The sequence below is a fragment of the Armigeres subalbatus genome, chromosome 2 (genome assembly GCF_024139115.2).
Source record: "Armigeres subalbatus isolate Guangzhou_Male chromosome 2, GZ_Asu_2, whole genome shotgun sequence".
In the NCBI taxonomy this organism is placed as follows: Eukaryota; Metazoa; Arthropoda; class Insecta; order Diptera; family Culicidae; genus Armigeres; species Armigeres subalbatus.
In genome coordinates, this window is record NC_085140.1 from 258,266,075 (window position 1) to 258,289,229 (window position 23,155).

The following is a 23,155-nucleotide window of genomic DNA, read 5'->3' on the forward strand; positions in this document are numbered from 1 at the left end:
TAATTATTGTGACATGTTATGGAGATAAAATTTATTCAAAGTATGAAACAAGCACAAAGATTAATCAGAAGCTTCTTGCTTCGTCGGGAGATCAATGAGAAACGATTTTTCCTCTTCGGTAACAACAAGTTGAACCACTTTCATTAGAGAAGTTTTCTTTTTTTCTTCAATTCTTTGAAGAGCATTTTGCCAACGTACATTTGTATCAAAAGAGAATCCTTTACAACCAACTTAAATTGCTACTTGGAAAGCAACTTGCAGTAGGGTACAGTGGGTAAGTGGGTAAATGGGGTAAGTGAAAAAAACGCAAGTATTTCACTGATGAAGCACAGAATTATTCATTTTCACTTCACAATCAATAAAATAAATTCAAATAAATACAAATATTTTTTTTATTGGTTTTTCATAACACATTCAATTAGTGCATTGATAAGTTGATTTTCTCTGTCTTGAATTCCAGCCACAAAAATTATGATATGAACATCAAGATTTTTGGAAAAAATATTTTATTGCTTTGCCTGTTTTTTACCACGGGTGGGGCAAGTGAAAATTTTCCGACACTTAATGCATTTCTCTATTTTTTCAAACACAAATAGGTAATTTCTATTAGGCGTATATGAACAAATAATACCAATTCAAACTCATTCGAAGATCTTTGGTTATTAGAGTGATACGTGGTAACACAAAATCAATAACCGAAAGTGCAAAGTGTGTCAGTGTATTAAATAATCCATGTTTAATAAATAATTCGTAAAAATGATATTTATAGAGCTTGAAAACAAGAATCAATACTATTTCAAATGTATTAACAGCTATGATTTATTTAGTCGGAATTTAGAAGATTTAGCCATTTATTATTGTGGACTCTTCTACTGAAATCCTAAGTGGATTGTTATTGAATCACAACACTGATGATTCCAGGTTTGATGAATATTTCAAAGATAATGATTCTGTATACACTATCGCCAAGGTTCATCATCTTACTATTAACCTGAAATAGAAAGTAATATTAGACACAAATGGAGATAAAATATTAGATTTCAAAAAGTTAAAGTAAAGAAAACAAAAAAAAAAATCATTTAATGCAGGTACTCCAGTGCACTCCAGTGACTTTCATGAAGTATCAAAAAGCTTCACAACAGATCACAGTTATGTTATACTTTATTGAGTATAATTATCGTTTGCATAATATATATGAACAGAAAATGTGATCTCATATTGAAAAATCCTCTTTTAAAATGATTTTTTCACTTACCCCACAAGTGGGCAAGTGAAAAACTCAAACAGATTTTCTGGTTTTCCGAATATTTTGTATCCTAAAAGTATTTTTCAAAGATCTTGTTCGCAGGCATATAGAGATTAGATAGATAATTTGTTATGTCATAAATATGATTAATTTTAAGTTTATGTTCAGCTTTTATGACTTGATGAACATTAACTTTATGATTTCCCTTACCCACTTGCCCCACTGTACCTTATTTAAGGTCTTTACTGTTTCGCATGGAATCCAAGTACGGGCGTGGCTTGCAGTGGTTTATCGTATGCTCCAAAACGGTGAGCTTTGAAGAAGTCAGTTGCTTGCATATCAAGTACTTCAACATTGTTCTTTGCAACATGAAATTTTCATAACTGACGATACGTTCATGGCGCATTTTGGAATCAAACGTCGCATTCAAATAGTCAGTGGCCATTAACGTATGTTCCGATTGAAAGTTCACCAATAGTATGCGCTCGACCTGAATTTTTATTACTGTATATCAGTAGGGTAATGTGATGGAATAAATTCCAGTTCTTATTTTGTGAACAACAATCATCCAACCAAAAAATAACTGTCTTCAGGTCATTTCGTTGGCTGTTCGACCATTAACTGACTCGGACCAAATGCACGCAGACAATAGGAATGCTCGTATGTAGGGGCCAACAGGCGCAAAGCTCTCATTAAATACCAGCAGCCTTTACGAGGAAATAATGCTCTTGAAGCAATCCAACCGTGGAAGCCGTATGACCTAGAAAATAAGCTCATAACTTATAAATAATTGAGACCTTGTAGCAAATCCACTGAAAAAGCTTCACCTGGTAGCACTTTGTCACCATCATCTCGACATGATAGTCATGCTTCCTATGGACGTTCAAGATGTAGTGTGTCCTGGGCAAGGAAACTACGCCACTGCCGCTAAGAACCGGTTGGTCAACCTCTGGGATCGGTAATGAAACGTTTGCCGGCTCCGCAAACGGAAAACGATCCCCTGTTTATTTTTTTAAATCAAACCCTAGGAAGTCCTCTTCCAATTCCGCGCCACTGGATTGTCTGTATTGGATAATTCATTTCCGGTTCCGAATAGCGAAAAATCACACCAAAGAAATACAATCGTCGCTCGTGAAATGTAAAAACAAATTAACAACTACTATCTCTCAGTTCACGGTGTGACAAATATGCGTACATTTTTCGCCTGGCCAGTGAATTTCGCGGCAGGTATCACATTCGGGTTTTGATTGAAAAAACGTGGAAAAAATAGTTGTTTTTGGCAATGTTTGAGTCCGGCCCAACGAATATGATTATTCTTCTATAGTTTATTGCGTTAGAGTCAATAAAAAAGCGAAATTTTCCAATAATAGGATGAATGCATTTTGAAACTTTAAATGCGTTTTTCTCATTTTTCTCGTTTGTAACATGTGACATTTATGCGTCCGATGGCAGTATAGTCCTATATAGCAAATATACGCATCATAAAAACATCAACCAGTTTACAATTTATTGAATTTTAGTTATTATTTATTTATTTATTTATTCAGACTAAGGCCGAAGTGGCCAGTGCGGTATATAAGAGTCTTCTCCATTCGGCTCGGTCCATGGCTACACGTCGCCAACCACGCAGTCTACGGAGGGTCCGCAAGTCATCTTCCACCTGATCGATCCACCTTGCCCGCTGCGCACCTCGCCTTCTTGTGCCCGTCGGATCGTTGTCGAGAACCATTTTCACCGGGTTACTGTCCGACATTCTGGCTACGTGCCCGGCCCACCGCAGTCTTCCGATTTTCGCGGTGTGAACGATGGATGGTTCTCCCAACAGCTGATGCAATTCGTGGTTCATTCGCCTCCTCCACGTACCGTCCGCCATCTGCACCCCACCATAGATGGTACGCAGCACTTTCCTTTCGAAAACTCCAAGTGCGCGTTGGTCCTCCACGAGCATCGTCCAGGTCTCGTGTCCGTAGAGGACTACCGGTCTAATGAGCGTTTTGTAGATTGTCAGTTTGGTACGGCGGCGAACTCTATTCGATCGGAGCGTCTTGCGGAGTCAAGGTACGTAAGATTTCCAGCCACAATGCGTCTCCGAATTTCTCTGCTGGTATCATTTTCGGCAGTCGCCAGTGAGCCCAAGTACACTAATTCTTCTACCACCTCGATTTCGTCACCACCGATGCAAACTCGCGGTGGGTGGCTCACATTGTCTTCTCTTGAACCTCTTCCTATCATGTACTTCGTCTTCGACGTGTTGATGACTAGTCCGATCCGCTTAGCTTCCCTCTTCAGTCTGATGTAGGCTTCCTCCATCTTCTTAAAGTTACGTGCCATAATATCTATGTCGTCGGCGAAACCAAATAGCTGGACGGACTTATTGAAAATTGTACCACTCGTGTTAATCCCTGCTCTTCGTATTACCCCTTCCAAAGCGATGTTGAATAGCAGACACGAAAGACCATCACCTTGCCGTAACCCTCTGCGGGTTTCGAAGGGACTCGAGAATGCTCCTGAAACTCGAACTACGCACATCACCTGATCCATCGTCGCTTTGATCAACCGTGTCAGTTTATCCGGAAAACCGTGTTCGTGCATTAGCTGCCATAGCTGGTCCCGATCGATTGTATCATATGCGGCTTTGAAGTCGATGAATAGATGATGTGTGGGCACGTTGTATTCGCGGCATTTCTGCAGTACTTGGCGAATGGCAAACACCTGGTCCGTGGTGGAGCGTTCGCCCATAAAACCCGCCTGGTACTGCCCCACGAACTCCCTTGCAGTTGGTGCTAGTCGACGGCATAAAATTTGGGAGAGTACCTTGTAGGCGGCGTTCAGCAATGTGATTGCGCGGTAGTTGCTACAATCCAGCTTATCGCCCTTTTGTAGATGGGACACGACACCTTCCATCCACTCCTGCGGCAAAACTTCCTCCTCCCAAATCTTGGTAATGACCCAGTGCAGCGCTCTAGCCAGTGCCTCACCACCGTGTTTAAATAGCTCTCCTGGTAGTTGGTCAACCCCAGGGGCTTTGTTGTTCTTGAGCCGGCCAATCTCCTCCTGGATTTCCTGGAGATCCGGAGCCAGTAGAATTATGTCCTGCGCGCGTTCTCCCAGGTCCATCACCATACCGCCATCTTCGTCTGCCACATCGCCATTCAGGTGTTCTTCGTAGTGCTGCCGCCACCTTTGGATCACCTCACGCTCGTTCGTAAGAAGGTTCCCGTTTATATCCTTACACATATCGGGCTGTGGCACGTGGCCCTTACGTGAGCGGTTTAACTTCTCATAGAACGTTCGTGCGTTATTAGCGCGGTACAGTTGCTTCGTTTCTGCACGGTCTCGATCTCCTGCTAGTGCTTTTCCTCCGAAAAATCGAGCTTTGTCTGTTCCACGCCCGTTTGTATCTTGCCTCGTTCGCCCTCGTGCGGTGTTGCAGCAATCTCGCCCATGCTGCATTCTTCTCTTCCACTAACTGCTCACATTCGCCGTCATACCAGTCGTTTCTCTGATCCGGGGGCACCGTGCCAAGTGCAGCGGTTGCGGTGCTACCAATGGCGGATCGAATATCTCTCCAGCCATCTTCAAGAGACGCTGCGCCTAGCTGCTCTTCCGTTGGAAGTGCCACTTCCAGCTGCTGCGCGTATTCTTGGGCTAGTCTACCGTCTTGTAGCCGCCCAATGTTAAGCCGCGGCGTCCGACTTCGATGCGTGTTGTACACCGTCGAGAGTTTTGAGCGCAGGCATACTGCAACGAGGTAGTGGTCGGATTCAATATTCGCACTGCGGTAAGTGCGGACGTTCGTGATGTCGGAGAAGAATTTACCGTCGATTAGAACGTGGTCGATTTGGTTTTCCGTTTCTTGGTTAGGTGATCTCCATGTGGCCTTGTGGATATTTTTGCGGGGAAAGAAGGTGCTTCGGACTACCATTCCGCGGCAGGCTGCGAAGTTTATGCATCGTTGGCCGTTGTCATTCGATACGGTGTGCAGACTATCCGGTCCGATGACCGGTCTATACATTTCCTCCCTTCCTACCTGTGCGTTCATGTCACCGATGACGATTTTAACGTCCCGCAGTGGGCATCCATCGTATGTCTGCTACAGCTGTGCGTAGAACGCTTCTTTCTCGTCGTCGGGTCTCCCTTCGTGTGGGCAGTGCACGTTGATGATGCTATAGTTGAAGAAACGGCCTTTAATCCTCAGCTTGCACATCCTTGCGTTGATTGGCTGCCACCCAATCACGCGTTGGCGCATCTTACCCAGCACTATGAAGCCGGTTCCCAGCTCGTTGGTGGTGCCACAGCTTTGGTAGAAGGTAGCCGCTCGATGCCCGCTTTTCCACACTTTCTGTCCTGTCCAGCAAATCTCCTGCAGCGCCACGACGTCGAAGTTGCGGGGATGTAATTCATCGTAGATCATCCTGTCGCAACCTGCGAAACCTAGCGACTTGCAATTCCATGTTCCAAGCTTCCAATCGTGATCCTGTATTCGTCGCCTAGGTCTTTGCCGATTATATCGAGTCGCATTATCTCTTATATTGTTCGTAATGATTGGTTTTCTAGGCGGCTTATTGGGCCTGCGCAAACCTCCTGTCTCGTCGGAGGGCCGTCGTGTCAGGGCTGTTTAGCGTCCCACCTAACACCAGGACTTGGGCTTGTGCGCTTTGAGCGGCACACGGTCGCTTTGGTGGAGCCTACTTGCGGATACATGCAGCTTTTTATAGAGCTTTAACAGGGCCCACTGTCAAACCCCACCACATCCTAGGCAAGCCCCACAACTCGCAGATGGCCTGGGGAGAGATCGTCAAGCCCTTGGACATAGTCCCTGCTGCCCACGTTAGTTATTAATGTGTATTGATTCCCATGTTAATGCCAAAGTATCATGAATGTTTCGATGCAAAATCTACAGAATTTGGAGGAGTTTGCTCTACATTCGCTTCAATGTTTTGTATACTACATCACTATTGAAGCGATTTGAAATATTACTTTTCAAGTTTTAATCAGTGGTTTATATATCTTATATAGGTACCATTAGAGCAAAACGCAGAACCGGGATGGCTAGCGGGAGAAATCCATGGGCACACCGGATGGTTTCCTGAATCGTACGTGGAAAAGGTCGACAGTAATCTGAACACTGTGGTACCATCGGAACCGGAAGCTATACCCTACACGGAACCGGCCGCACCTGCCTATACTGCCTCAACCGTCAGCAATGAAGTAGAGTAAGTTTACGGTAAAATAAATGACGATAACGTTTTCTAAAATTCCCTTCTTTTATTTTCAGAGGTACATCAGTAGAAGCGACAAGAATAGATAGTTCCGACAGTAACACGGGTTATAATAATAATGTTGTTGATGAAAAATTTACAGCGACTTACAATGGTGACGTTGATTATTACGTGGCTTGTTATGCGTATCAGTCAGCTGAAATTGGCGATTTGGTTTTCGACGCGGGCGAAATTGTGGCCGTCACTAAAAAAGAAGGTGACTGGTGGACTGGTAACATTGGCAATCGCACTGGAATCTTTCCTTCGAATTATGTACAAAAGCAGGAAACTGTAAGTACTGCCCTAGAGACCAGTAGTGAGCCTAGTGTTATAGAACCAGAAAAACAAGTAATTATGTGTATAGAGCGATTGTTCGAGCATCAAGCGTTAACCGTTTCTTTCTCATTTGTTCTAGGAAATCATCAACGGCAATCAGCAGCAACAAATCACTCAGCAGGACTCGGAAATCAATCGGAAACAATCGACACAAGACGCAGAGGATGCCCGAAATCAGGCGGAAGCCGACTCGGAAGTATCGCAAATTAATACTCAACCACCGCCGGCACCAGCAGCAAACGAAGAGAACATCCGGTACTCGTCGATGTCGTCGGCCACTCCCAGTTTGCGGAAGAAGGGCGAAGTCGCACAAGTCATTGCTCCGTACGAGGCTACCAGTTCGGAACAGTTGTCACTAACCCGGGGACAGCTTATCATGATTAGGAAGAAGACTGACTCTGGATGGTGGGAAGGCGAACTGCAGGTAAGCTTTGGTTGTAGAATAATATCCTGGAAATAATTCAGCGGGTGGGGGTTTCCCATGAACAGCTGGTACCACGGCTCTTAACACAGCTTTTCCGTCACAATTATAGTTTGGTTTTAAGCAATTTTATCGAAATCTTCACACATTGTTGCACACATACTATCGTTGCTCTTTTCAGTCTTGTAAGCTTTTCGAAAAAGCTGCTGCTTTCGTCCAAGATTATCTATAGTCCTACGTGGTCTATAATGCGGCCGTAAACCAAGCCCGTTCGATAACTTCCCATGAACTCATTCATAACGAGTGAGAAACGACAGAAGATGCTCTGGTTCTAGTATATTACTGCGTTTAAAGTGGTGATTGCTCAGATGTTCCTACATTCGGATTTTAGCCTTTTTTATAGATGCAGTATACTGCCTTCATACGCATATTTGTCCCATGTTTGCTGGGATTTCCTATGTACATGGTACAGTTATGCGTAGAACGGCAGCATATGACCCTTCCCGTGCAAAGCTTGAGAGCAAATCGATAACTCGTTTTGATGTTGTGAAATCGCCGATTATGATTTGATATTGGTTCTGATAACAAAATTAGTACTCAGTTTGATGTCAGATCATACAATTTAGAAATCTACAGCAAAATGAGATCAAAATATGTAATCAATCATGATGATTCATATTTGAAAACAAATTATGTTTTTGCCCGAATTCTAAATATCAAATGCCTAGTTTTTCCGGAACAATCTTGATGAGGTCATCTCCAATATCATTCTTATCGGAGGTGGAGCTTGTTTGGTTGCATGTGACTTCATACTTCTGCTTTCTTGACCATATCTACATGTCATGTGAGCGCAATTCAAGTGTGATTTTGATCATCTCATTATCGTTCTTCAAAATGTGTCTTATCGTGCTCGCAGCTCGAAATCTTTGTGGGGTGCTTTGTAGTACTACGTATAACTATCCCATGTAACATTTGATAGAAGAAATCAATTATTTTATTTATCCTGACTAAAGCCGAAGTGGCCTGTGCAGTACATAAGAGTCTTCTCCATTCAACTCGGTCCATTGCTACACGTCGCCATCCACGCAGTCTACGGAGGGTCCGCAAGTCATCTTCCACCTGATCCATCCCCTTGCCCGCTGCGCACCTTGCCTTCTTGTGCCCATCGGAACGCTGTCGAAAAAAATTGTGACCTGGTTACTGTCTGACATTCTGGCTACGTGCCAGGCCCAGCGCAGTCCTCCGATTTTAGAGGTGTGAACGATGGACGGTTCTCCCAGTAGCTCTATGCAAGCCAGTATGCAACTCGTGGTTCATTTGCCTCTTTCACGTACCGTCCGCCATCTGCACCCCACCATAGATGGTACGCAGCACTTTCCATTCGAAAACTCCAAATCTGCGTTGATCCTCCACGAGCATCGTCCAGGTCTCCTGCCCGTAGAGGACTACCGGTCTAATGAGCGTTTTTTAGATAGTCAGGTTGGTACGGCGGCGAATTCTATTCTAATTCTAATCTTGCGCAGTCCAAAGTACGTACGATTTACAGCCGCTATGCGTCACCGAATTTCTCTGCTGGTATCATTTTCGGCAGTCACCAGTGAGCCCAAGTACACAAATTCTTCTACCACCTAGATTTCGTCACCCCTGATGCAAACTCGCGGTGGGTGGCTCACATTATCTTCTACTGAACCTCTTACTATCAAGTACCGTGGAGGTACCATATTCTGCGCATTTAAGAAAATTTTGAAACAAAATCGTTGTTATCGAGAAACTATAATAATTTATTAATACCTTTATGTAGTAGTTGTGCAACTATAATCCACGGAAGACTATGAATCTTTAAAATTTTGATTAAATTGACTAAGAACATATATTATTAATCGATTTGTGAATTGCCATATGGTTCCTAATTCTGCGCACGTATTTTGAAATGTTCCATATTCTGCGCACAATGTTCCTAATTCTGCGCATAATAATAACCAGTCAGTTTGAGTAATTTTTTGTCTCATGAAATGGTTTTGAACATTTATACAAATATTTCATTACTTTTGCACGTTTTTAGTACCATGTATATTTCCTAAAGTCTATCTGACTACAACGTTTTACCGTTCTCGTACGCAAGTAGACGAAAAAACGTCCGCTCCAAAACGAACTTATAACGAAATATAAGACCTGACGAGTTGGACCCAAACCCAATCGACTCAGCTGTGATGAATTGAGATAATGCCTGTGTGTGCGTGTATGTGTGTACGATGTATGTGCACAAAGATCGTATCTATTTTTCAAGTCCATTATCCGATTGCTCGCCATCACCACAAGTTGCTTTCGACGATTTTCGGTTAGACAACTTTCCAGATCGGTTATTGTGTTCATGTCGATGGTCAAATCACTGTTTTGCCTTGTTTATTAAAGTTCGCCATTGACGAAAAGGCAATTTTTTATTCAGATCAAATCCGATATTTAGGGGGAAAGACGGCTTTGGCAGGTTTTGTTCTATTATTGGCAGGGGGGTTTTTGTTGACCAAATTTTATGAAATTTGGCCACAATATTCTTTGATATGCAAAGAATGTTTAGGCCAAATTTGAGCATAATCAGTCATAAAAAACCCCAGCCCCCCCAGGGAAAATTATTCGTGCTAGTAACGTGATATACACATTTAGATTAGAAAACTCGAAGTTTAAAAAAACGCTCATGGGAGCTGTGGTGCGCAAGGCCAAGTAGCAGATATTCCTTGTCTCTTCCCGGATAATCTATCTTTGCATTTTTTGCTCTTCATGTTCTATTTCAGCATTTTGAAATATGTTTCCTTGCCAAAACAGTTGCTACGTCCAATTTGGGTTGACAGGTCTGGCTTATTGTACCTATCCATTCCACGCGCACAATTAGGAACAGAAAGTAAATTTTGTGCCTTATTCTGCGCAACATAAAATGCTTTCTATAAGACAGATATTACACTCTGGAAGCCGATTTTCATCATATTGAAGCAACAAATAATCTGATTTGGAACTCCGCTTTGAAAAAATGAGTCCAAATGTTTATTTTTTGCTCAAATTCGAGAAAAAATGTTTACGTGCGTTTTAGCGCTGCTGCTAATGGAGGCCATTTTTCGACATTTTTCGATTTTACCGATTTTGTTTTTCTTCATATTTCCGTTATCAACGCTAAATTATTGCTTTATTATCTGCACATGAAAACAATAAATTGCCAACTTTTTGATGACATGTAAGTAAATATAATGATAACATTAAAGAAAATTTGAAAAAATGTTTTAGTGTCAAAGTGCGCAGAATTAGGAGCCGCGCAGAATAAGGTACGCGCACGGTACTTCATCTTCGTCGTGTTGATGCCTAGCCCTAGTCCGATCCGCTTAGCTTCCCTCTTCAGTCAGATGTAGGCTTTCTCCATACTCTCAAAGTTATGTGCCATTATATCAATGTCGTCGGCAAAGCCAAATAGATCTGAAAATTTTACCAATAATCTGGAATGTAATGAGCGTATGCCACACTTTTTCGGTACGTAAAACGGTTCACTTCACTACTTATGTAAATATTTTTCAGTCTCCATTATCATCAAACGAATGCTTAATTTTTTTTTGAGTTAAATTTTTCATTAGAGTTTGGATTTTTTCATCAAAGGTAACATGGTACAATTATACGTATAAGGGCAGTGTAGTTCTGATACACCTTGCGTGTTTATTAAGACACGGCTTCCTCCCGGCAGTTTATCTTCTCCCCAAAAAATAAGTGTTTCCTGGATCGGTCTCTTCAAGTTGCAAGTTTCACTAGCAATTCAATACAAGCAATTATCTTCCCTATACAGGCTAAAGGACGACGACGACAAATTGGCTGGTTCCCGGCAACGTACGTAAAGATCCTACAGGGTGGACGCAACAGTGGTCGAAACACACCAGTATCTGCCAGCAAAGTGGAGCTGACTGAAACGATTCTGGGTAATTGTCATACACTATAATGCTATTTTCGCTCAAGCACTTCTTTCTCAATTCCTTCCGCTGATTATTGCAGACAAAGTAATAGCCCTGTACCCGTACAAAGCGCTGAACGACGATGAGCTTTCGTTCGAAAAGGACGATATTATTAGCGTGATGGGGCGAGACGAACCCGAATGGTGGCGCGGGGAACTGAACGGTACAACGGGTCTGTTCCCCAGCAACTACGTTGGTCCCTTTGTGTCATCAGGTAAGCGGGCAGCCGCCACTGCGGCTAGTTAACGAAGGCTTTTTTTTATTTTGGATTAAGCCCATCGATAGGGTGCATGAAAATAGTAGATGTGTATAATTTTGTTGCCGTTCATGCTTTCTGACATATGTTATGCCGTGCCCAAATTCTCTGATTCGAGTTAATCAAATCAAAATGACTGGAATATTTTTCTTTATCGTAGCATTTAGCGTACGTATTTATATTTGATGTATGTGTATCTAGCTGATGTAAAATTATATGATTTATTATCTTCACTCGTATTCGTAACAATTGTTTGTATATTACGGAGCTATCAATTATTATAAATGTGCCTTTATTTAAAGCTTTTTGTTTATTTTCCTTAAACTGAATTGAAAGAAATGTTATAAGGTACAATGGGGTAAGTGGGTAATGGAAGTCGAATATTAATTTATTAATTTTGTCAACCGTCGTAGAGTAGTACATATAAATATACGTATTTTTTCCTTTCCTAATGCTAATATACATAGATTGTGAAATATTTAACATATATTTATTATAAAAATTAATTAGAGATTAAATAGTGCAGATAAAAAATGTTGTATTTTTTGTCTTATGTGTTGCGATTTCGAATTCTATAAGTAAAGTAAAGTCGATAGATTCGCAGTGTTGATTGCAAATGTCCATTATTAGATTCAAAGGTCCAAATTTGGTATAATTTGTTCGTACGGTACGGTATAAGGTACGATTTCGAAGTTGCCTTGAAGGAATATAAAAGTTTAATTTTGATAAGATTTCAAGTAAATCAGCACGTTGCGAAACGATATCATTTACGAATTAAACCATTGCTATTTCACGCCGCTCTTTCAAAGTCTGTATGTCAATAAGCATGCAGCTTGCTTTGGATGATGGGAGTGGAAATGATGTCCAGCCTAATTTACGAAGAGCAAATAGTAAAAACTGCTTTTGCATAGATGTGAACTTTAACCTCTGGAGGGAGTTGTGATAAAATTTGTTCAGCACATTGGAAATAACTTTCATACGTGCTTTTATGAGCATGGTCAGGTGGACAATGCATCGAGGCAAACACGTGTGTTTCACCTGCGATGTATGATTTCTCCCAAACATGCTCAAATTCTTTAAATTTGGATGTAGGAATCATTTCTTAAAAGTAGTCGAAACAGCCACAACATCTCCCCACCTGATTTTCTATTGGACTCATAAAAATTTCTGTCGTTTCGAAATACATTAAAGCCGCTTCCAAAAACTTCTTTACTTTTTACGCTTTTGTCCCAGCTAGTTTCGGTTGCCAAAATGGCCGAAAAAGACGTGCTCAAAATATCTTTTAATTTTTTTTTTTTTATCAGTAATCTGCAATTCTTAATTTTCATTCGGTTGCGTGACCAACATGTACCCATCATTTTGAACGTGTAACTTTAATTTGCCACCAACACATTTGGAACATGTTTAAAAAAAATCATAAATAAAGCAAAATGACACGGTTTTTGAAATTCGGTAAACATTTAGGATGGATGGGGAATTATCATTTGAATGTCCAGAGAATGTTTGGTTTGCTCTGTCGAATCACATGTTTCACAACTTTCGTATTCTCATTTCACGATAAAAATGAACATTTTTATAATTTGGCAATACGTAAGACTAGAACTCTTAGTACAGAATGGTATGATAGCAATTACAATCGTTTCGGTGCATGTACACGACGGTAATGCGAAATGCACGACTTGTAATTCTTCATGTAACTTCCTACAGAATTCGACGTAGTGGGACAGGATATGCGATTACTTTCCCTTCCAACAGGCAAAGTAACCGCATATCCTGTCCCATGGATTATTTACGTAAAAATAAGCAACAATCATTTTAATAATACAAGGCATAGTAAAAGATACATATTTTTACACCACACTGGCGTGAAAAATGTTTGAAAAACATTTCAATCAAGCAACGCTGAAGAAAATATTGATTATATTTTAAATGATCGTTTTCTTGATTTGCTATTTTTTCATATGGGACTGATATGCGGTTATAGGCAGTATAACTTTAGTCACATTCTCAGGGTGTCGACTACCTGGAAAAACCTGTAAAGTCAGGGAAAGTCAGGGAATTTCATTTCGGACCTGGAATGTCAGGGAAAGTCAGGGAAATTTGATTGTAAATTTATATTATATATATATTGTAAATTTATAGAGATTTTTTTTTAAATCCGGGCAATATACTATACTAAGGACACTTATGACAATGAAATTCTTAACCAATTTCAATCCATTGAAAAAGGACCAATAAAGGTACTGAAACGTCGTACCGAAATCATATAACTGCTGGTCATCAGACTGAATAGCCGATAAACAATACTCCGAGGCAGTTACAGTCGACAACCACCTCCACTATCAAGCTATAAAGCTTTTTTGTGTGGCCGTTGGCAGTCTCTAGACCAAAAGTCTACTCCGGGCTCTTTTCATGTTCCCCATGGTAATCGATTTTGTTTTAATCACTAAACAATAACAGAGGTTCCAAAGCCATATTGCTCAAATGGCCACTGTTGAGACCTGATCCAAATAGTTTTTTAAAGTCCCCTTTAATATTTTTGATTATTTAGTTGGAATGGTTTTGTATCGGAGTCAACTTGATTTTTTTGCAGTTTCTTTATTGCGTTTGAGTCATGTTCCCATCAAACAAAAAAAGTTCGTTCAAATACTTTGATGATGATTATCAATCGCAAGAGTCATTCCTTATAAAATAATCTGATGTACCTATGATATAGCAAAATTTCATTTAATGCTCTAATGAACCCTACTAACTCTAATGAAAAATCTAATATAGTACATTTCCTTTTGATAAAATGTGACGCCCAATAAATTATCTAGTGAAAGCAGTCGAAACTGAATCAAATGGCTAAAAAAGGCCATAGTTCAGAACAGTTCAACAATCATCAAACATGTTCAACCTACAATCAACAACTAGACATTTGGAAGCTTGTTAAACGAAAACCCCGAATAGTATCTTTGTTGACCTGCGACGGCACTCTACAGCATCGGCCTCATCTCCAAACATGATTCGGAGGGTAATATTCTAAAAACATTACGTGAACTTCCATTTGATGATGGGAAGTCATTGGTCGATCCTCGCGTCCTTGGGTGATCAAATTAATGATCATTTTTTTTAATCTTTCGTTTATTTGGAAGGCTCATTTGCTTTTTAATGATCATGTAGAGAAAATGATAGTGGATAAAAGCATCATATGGACTACCTCATGTACGTAGGTGACGATGGTCTCAATTAAATCACATTAAACACGTTACTCGATACTCCATAATAATGCTCGAACGCAAGAGGAGGATGATGTTGTTGTCAATGGTAATGTTTCAGTTTTACATTCGCTGCTTTTGATTTTTATTAAACAATTTTATCAAGAATTATTCTTGTTGTTTTTTGAGAATATTGTCCAGAAATTACTTCAGAATTCTCACTGAAACATAAAAAAAAATCCCAAAGGATTTAAAAAAGATGTCTGGATAGTTTTTATTCTGGAGCTCCTCGATGGATGTTCAGTAGATTTTCTCAAAAGCTCCGCTCCAAAAATTTGGTATGGTATTTACTCAAATTTGAATAGAATGTCTTCGTAGAAGGATTCACATAAAAAACATGCAAAGAAATCTTCTAACATATTTCCACGAGTTCTTCAAAAAACTCTATTAGATGTTCCTTATTAAGTTTCATTGCTTGTTGCAACTCTCTATAAATAAAACAATGATAGAACTCCAAGACCATTTTTGAAAAACAACTAAAAATCGATAAAATAAATAGAGTAGGTGTAACTCCCCTTAGTATTTGAGACTAGTTAAAAAAACACCTATTTTTTGGATATTTTTCCATGGGACCTGTTGCGGGAGGACAGGGTGCTTTTGGCCGATTTCGTTTAGCAGACCGCAAACTCCAGTTTTGGGTGCGAATACAGCTTTAAGCTGGAATATTTTATTTATTTTACATTTTAGTTACGTTTAAATATATGATTACTCACAATTTTCGGTGTTGTGCATGTTTAACTATGTTTTGCCTTTTGTACCTCCCATAACGTCCTATGTGACTGTATTATAATCTGTGTTGTAGTTCTAGATTAGATTTAATTCATTTAGTTCAATTATTCAAATAACTCACTGTGATAAATAATAGTATTAAGTATTAGTTTTAGGTAGCAATTTAGACTGATTCTAATTATCGCTTCACACCAACTGTCGAATCCTCAACTACTCTTCTTTTCCACTTCTTCTTTAAATTCTTCCTACACTGTGCCACCAAAGTACTCTTTAATGGGTAAAAAAGTACCCATTATGAAGTTAACTAGTTCAACTCATTAAAAGAGTAAACACCGTTTACTCATTAATGAGTAAACGGCTTATCTGTCAGTTTCAGGCGTAATTTTTACTCATTATTCGAAAAACTTTTTCTCCAATAAAGGGTGAATTTTACCCTTTATTATTCTTAAAATTTGTATTGTAATTGTCAAGGTTATTGTATTGCTATTCTTAAAAGCAGAAGAACATTAATTCGAGCATTCATTTTTATTTGATCATATTTATTCAAAGCAAAATACATACTATACATTTGTTTATTTGCTATTCGTTGATGCATAATTGCTGAACAAAAATTTCGACTGGGTGCTGGCTTTTTTAGTTTCTTCTATTTGCCAGCGGCAGCTGTTGATGCGGCATATACCCCTGCTACGGGTTCAGCTGCCAACCGATCTGTCCCTCCTTTCGGTCCAAATAACTCGGAAGCAAGTTAAAGCCATTGTTGGAAGCGCCAGCCAGAAGCAGGTCATTCAGATCGCTGGATTCCATGCAGTTGGCGACCTTCGCATGATGTACTCTGCCCGTTCTCGTGTGCAAAGATGGGAAAATGCAGCGAAGGTATGGGGCATCGTTGCTTCTGCACTTAGAGCGATTAGAGTGATCAATGAATGATAGAGACGGTTCCTTACTCCGATCGGAAATCCTATCATGAAGCATTGTCCCGATTTTAGCTATTAAGCTGCTTCCAACTGTATGGACGAGCTCATGTCTCCGAAATTCTGAAGTGCTGGCAGAACCGCCGAGCCGAACCGAAGATTATGAACGGTGGTGGAACCGGCGACTTCCTGAAATGTCGCTTCTAAGGAGTTGTTGTTAGCTAGAAAAACAAGAGTTTAATTATATATTTTTTATTATATTTCAAAAGGTGGGAACTTACTTTACTTCAACTGCACCAACATTCCTTTTAGGAGAATGATCTCTGATGATTATAATTAATAGACCAAGGGATTTTTCACCCATTAAAGAGTAGTCTTTCGAAACATGTAAATGGGCACAAAACACTCATTATCGAAAAAAATTAATTACCCATTATTTTGACAGCTCCATATGCTGGTAAATAATGAGGGTTTTTTACTCTTTAATGAGTAATGCCAGGTTTACAGTGTATATCAACCGATCTGCCACGATGACACTCTGAGGCAGTGCTGGCAGCAACAGGACCATTTCTTTATTTAAACAGAAGGCCACAATCGACAAAAATTTAACGACCTGACTGTGTTCAAACCAAGTTATTTAAGGTATTGCAGTGGTTAGAATATTTTGCTAGGCTTACTATAAGTGCTGCAATGATTTATGTGAGTTTGTAGGGTTTGCATTCATGATTATCTGGAAGATTGCAAGCAGTCCTTAACTATATTTAGAAGTCTATAAACTCCACAGAGAGTGAATAAGAATAGTATACTTGAGAGCCATGGAGGTTTCTCGATGTTCACCTAATCCGTAATATTTTTTAACGGCATTAGAAGGATTTCTAAAATCTTCCACGATGGTTTGGAAAGAGTTCAAAAGTCGTGTCAAAAGATACAAGATTTCACACAAATTTCCAGAAAGATAATGAAAATGATTTGAAGAAGTCCGTCAGTAGTATTGGAGGTCTATTGCGACACCAGGGAATCCGTGAGAATTCTCAATGGTGAAAAACTTATAACATTAATTGGAGCCAATTTTAGAAAGATGTGAATTATGAAAAAATTTCAGGAGTTCTGCGCATTAACTAGAATCTTTATGAACGACCAGAATTGCCAACGATATTCTCCAAATCCTCGATGTTCTGTTTCTAGAGGTGATTAGGCTTCCAGTAGCTCAGGAACTCATAATGGACTGCAAGAGTTTATACATGCAGAGATTTTCATGCGCTTCTAGGAATTGAAAAAACATTTTTCATACCTGGAGTTTTTCGAGGAATGGTCTGGAAAGTCAAGGAAAGTCAGGGAATTTTATTCTCAAATTTGAGTCGACACCCTGCATTCTGTTTAAATTCTGAAGAAGTTTTTGGCTGCTCGTCGGTCAAAAAAATAGTGCTACTTAGTACTTACTTCAGGCGAAGAAGGAGTCCTTACTTGCGAACATTTCTGGAGGAAGGAGAGTTGAACCTGGTTGAACTCTCCCTTAGCTGTTGCAAGCGATGTGTCCGTTCACTCGAAAGGTATTGGCGATAAGACTGCAGGTCTGCTGTGGCTTGAACTGGCCCAACATCATATTCCCGTTGATGAATTCGGTACTCGAACCCACGACCCTCGGTACGCTAGACTGGTGCTTGTACCAACTAAGTTACGAAGGACCTCCGTCGGAGGTTTTAAGAGGTATTAGATTTTTTTAAATATACAAAGATGTGTGAAGTTCAGAATAATATGACAAAAGTAGTAGTATTTTCTTTAAAACGCTCTTGAAGGTACAAAATGTTTAGAAAGTATTGATAATAAAAATAGATATTTGACGTGATTTGATGCGGATTGGATTTTATGCCGCGCAGAAATGGCGCGGATCTAATTTTAATCGGCACGGAAAATATTTCGGGATCCCCGTTACAACCCTGCATGTGTGAACCATACTGTCACTCTTATTCTGGAGGGGGTCAACGAATTACAAGAGCCCCTCTATGCGATATCCAGTGGCGCCGGAAGTGGGTAGGACAAGTAGGACATGTCCTACGCATGAATATTCCTGGGTAGGACAGTCAATGCATTGTCCTACCCATGATTATGGTAAGAACATATCACCTAACTCACCGTAACTATTTAGTTGCAATACTGTCTGGTAGGTCTGATTTTCCAAGTCTTAAAAATTTCATCAAACGTTAGACAGTTTACGGTATGTAGTTTTTGTATGAAGGCATCGCCTTGAAAGAACTGTTTGTTAACAAATGCGGTTCCAATAGTTAAGGCTAAACAAAAGTTATAGGAATCTGAAAATGTGATTATTTCAAATTTTACAACATTTTCAGCATTTTATTATAGTCATGGCTAGTTTAAATGGACTTTTATAAGTCCACGGGAAAAAGAAACCTGGAAGGGTTTATTGAAATCTATGGAATCACAATCATCCCTAAGCCCGCATGGAATATGGCAAGGGGTACGATCTCTTGATATTGAATCGCCAAGGTGCATGATGAATTTTGAAAGTTAATTAACCTCAAAGAACGCCCGTTACGCTGTGATATGGATACTCTGAAGTAGTGCGTAAATCCGGTCATATCGCCAGGCTCGGTACAACACTGAAGCTGACAATATGACGTCCCTAACCCCGAATCCCAAAGTGTCAGGCGACCCGTTCCGAGGGGATGAATGGCCTGGAGAGTGAAACAATTAGCCAGGCAGTTAACGGAGCTTGTAATGCTGGGCAGACACCTTTTCGTGGTGCATTACGGAGAAAGATCTACCACACTGTGCTCTAGTTCTTACTCTTCTTGATAAACTTATGAGTGATGGTCGGAAGAGTATGGAAGGACTATAATTTGCGTTTAGATAACCCACCTTTTGCCTCGTAACTCAATCTCAGGCTGGTTTTAAAGCCGACGACATGAATCTCTAAGCTCCAGAGCGCTGATTAATTAGGAAAGAAGCGGATACGAATTTGATGGATCTGCTGAACTTCTGACTGATTAGAGCTCTGTGTAAAGGTGAGATTTAGAAATGCCAAACGCAATGAAATCAGATCTCTGTACAAAAACGAATTCGGAACTCATAAGAAGAAGAAGCAAAAATATGTTTGAACTACAGTACCGATGCATCACGATACAATGAAGTTAAATAATTAGTGCTTGACGGATCGTCGTGCACTTCTAGTACGCGTCGTTTCTATCGAAAAAGCTTGATTATGTGGTATGTGGAGAATGCAGGGTTTGAAAAAATAACTCTTAATAGATAACAAACAACGAGAGAGGCAGAAACCTCTATAAATCATTATAAGTCATGGAAAACAGATTTTCCGAGGCTGGCTCGTCTCCGTGGAAAACAGAATTGGATAGGCAGATCCACCGAAAACTTATGATAAAACGTTTCGTCCTCGCTCATTTTCCGTCGAGGACCATATTTTTTCGCACAGCTGTATAAAAACAATGAAATAAATAATCAGAACCAGTGCTCCCCGAAATTGGGGCTGTTTTTAAAGCAATTATCAACGTTTGTCCTGAAGACCATCGAAAATTTCACAACTTTTGTAGTCCGGTAGTCCAGATTTTTTATGTTCAGAGTTGATTTCATGTAAAATTTGCAGCGATTTTTCAACACTATAACTGTTGCCTAAATAGTCATTTCTCGTATTTGTCCTACCCATGACTTGGAACGTGGATGCGCCTCTGGCGATATCCATTGACAACAAGCCTACGATCGTTTGAACCGCGAAAATCTTGTGCCACTTAGATGCAAGAGAATTCTGGACAAAATCGTCACAATCGGACAATCGTCGTCGTCATCGATGTCATCAGTCGTCGTTGGCGTCTTCCGCTCGCTAGTTGCTCTGGTGTGTTTTGGATTTCGGTCACTGACTTGCTGCGTCAGGAATGTTTGCTGTTTATCGATTGTGGTTGGGCTTGTTATGGAATTTGATCGCTGGCTTGCTGCGTCATGGATGTTGGTCGTCCACTTGCAACTGAAAGAATCCTATTGTAGGGTTTAGCGGTGGTGTATCGGGTATGGTCGATAATTGTCCATAACTACATATCGAAATACAATCAGATAAGTCAACGCGCCAAAATTCGAATATTCAAACTGTTCTGTGTTCAATGTTGTTTTACGCCAACGAGACATGGTGCGTATCAGCAGCGAGTACGCAGATATTGCAAGTATTCATCAACCAATGTTTTGGCCCTGGCCCTGGGTCTCGAATGCTGAGCTCCTTCGACGATGTTGTCAGCCTTTCTCGTACAACAAAGTTTTACTTCAACAACGAACTTTTTATAAAAGGCTCGGAGACCCATAGTGTTATATACTAATCCACTCAGCTTGATGAACTGAGTAAATGGCTGTCTGTCCGTGTGTATGTCTGTTCATGTGTGTGTGTGCACACAAAAGATAAAAAATAACATTAGCCCACAAGTTGCATTCGACAGGGGTGAAGCCTAGCTGATTACTATTTATAATAATCGGCTATTGCATTCAACAGTTATAAATAAAAAGGTTAGTAACATGGCTAAATAAGAACGGAGGTATCATTACTAGGTGAATTCATTTGGGATTTTTAACGAACGTTTTTATTTCGTTAGATCATAAGTTCCCGAAATTGAGCTACTTCAAGATACATAAGTTTTGTTTATCAACATTGAATTTTTAAAAGTAAGTATTACTCGCTGGTGTATTACGGGATAAGATCTACTATGTTTACTTTGCCAATTTCAGGCCCAACAAGAACCTTTCACAACAACTAAATAATACTAAAATAATACTAATTAATACTAAATTGAATTTGAATAGTAAGTATATATTCCTACTCGTGAACATTACCCATCATTATTAGGAAATTAAGTTCGCGAGTTTCATTCATTAAATAATATTTTGTGCACTTTTTTGTTGAATGTAATTATATCAGTACGGCTCGTAGGTATTATATTGCTGTTAATACGTCGAAATAAATGTCTTTTATGATAATATTCCATCAATTTACTTAGTATATTCCGCTTTGTTGCTATTTTGATGAGACGTCACTTAGACTTAGTACTAAAATGAAAACTACAATAATAACGACCTCCATAACTCGACAGGCAATGTATAACGAGAATCGAGGATGTCCACCGTATCGTATGGTTTGAGAAACATATTCCGCAGCATTCCAGCAGGAGAGGATAGCATCAATAATAATAATAATAACTATTACAATAGCGACAACAACAATAATCAGCCGATGTTATTGACTCAAGTTAGGTTCCGAAATTGAGAGAAAAAAACCAAAAGTCAGATCATAAAACTATGTATATGTATGTGTATTATTATAACTCACGAAAATAGTATGTATTTAAAACTAAAGGAAATTCAACACCCCTTGCCTGGTGTTTCTTAGAAATCGAAGGTACGGCGCGATATCAATGTAACCCAACCAAACACGCTACTGACAAAAAAAAAGCAATCTGTGAGCAGCTACACGTCTTCTAATTACTGATAATTTGGCGAAGTTAAATTCAAGCGAATTTATGTTCTGCTTCACGAAATCGACCAAATTCAAACCGAACGAACGACCAAGAGTTGCTTTCGATTATTCGTAACTGTTTCTCTATTAGCCTATCATATCGACTGCAAGCGTACTGATAATTCACCTGTTCGTTGTTAATCTAAAAATGTTATGTATTTATTAATCAAAAAATGTAGATCGTTTCCAATCATATCGATATACCAAACCATTAGAAAAGCCCTTTGACTATGTTTGAACGCGCTAAAACCAGCTGAATGTTGGAAGGAAATCATTAATTGGTCATTAGGATTATGTACCCAAAAAAGCTAAATAATCAATCAGCTTTATTAAAGCTTGCTGTTCTTCGAGAAAGGGTTATCATCAATATTAGTATGGTAAGTGTTTGGTAGCTTCAAATTTTATTATTGTTACGTTCTCTCTAATCTGAAGAATCTATATTGTGTCTTTTAATCACGTGGTATGATTACGCTCAAAACTTGTACATATTTAGATCTTTGGGTTTGGTTTTCACAAACAGGATTAATTTGTCATTGGACCATTAGTCTATTTTGCAAATTATTATAAGTTTTACAACTTACAATACTTGAGTACAAACAAATATTGATTTTATAAATCTGATGACATACTATACAATTAATAGCTGATGCCACCGCAAAACAAGGAACAGTGCTCTATCGGAGTAGTTTTAAGAGTATTACTGATTATTACGTTAATGTGTGGAAATATATTAGAGGCTTATACATTAAAGGAAGCAAAAACCACGAATGAGTTCTTAGAATGCTTAAAGAATACTACCAACAAACAATAGCTGTATTCCGGAATCGAATCAATTATGGTAACGTGTAAACAAGACATAACGTACAGAATCAACGGAAAAGCTATGTTAAACAGAATGGGATATTAATTGAAGCTATGAAAATAAAATCAAGTTAATTCTCCACAGCATGTAGATGGATGAGTTTAATGGAAAGAAATTTAGCCATGTTGACTGTAACGTGCGAACCCCTGCTTTGTTTCTGTGTTGTAAATATAGTTCGGGTTTTATCAGGTCTCGTTCTGTCAATCAATTCACATAACAAAGTTAGTGAAAACAAGCGACAGAACGGGCGCGTTAGTTAATAGTTCTAATGTGAAAAAAAATCAGAAGGGTGGTATACAAGATTCGACCGCCCGACGTAAACTACGTAAAACAGATTATAAGATAATTCATTTGATTGCCTATGTC

At 39.5% G+C, this 23,155-nt stretch overlaps 1 protein-coding gene across 4 annotated transcripts in view; it reads left to right on the top strand.

The window, feature by feature from the left end:
• The window catches only part of LOC134212118 (intersectin-1), a 66,213-nt gene extending 43,338 nt beyond the window's left edge, over nt 1-22,875 (top strand). The window contains exons 9-14 of one of the 4 annotated variants that reach the window (XM_062689669.1): nt 6,266-6,462; nt 6,525-6,855; nt 6,923-7,267; nt 11,085-11,214; nt 11,288-11,461; nt 21,506-22,875. In XM_062689669.1, coding sequence (XP_062545653.1) covers nt 6,266-6,462; nt 6,525-6,855; nt 6,923-7,267; nt 11,085-11,214; nt 11,288-11,461; nt 21,506-21,516 — 1,188 coding nt within the window. In that variant the 3' untranslated portion in view covers nt 21,517-22,875. Of the gene's footprint in view, nt 1-6,265; nt 6,463-6,524; nt 6,856-6,922; nt 7,268-11,084; nt 11,215-11,287; nt 11,805-21,505 lie in introns of those variants that run through there. The other 3 variants (XM_062689668.1, XM_062689670.1, XM_062689671.1) reach the window with 3 other exon arrangements.
• Nucleotides 22,876-23,155: the final 280 nt, after the last annotated feature.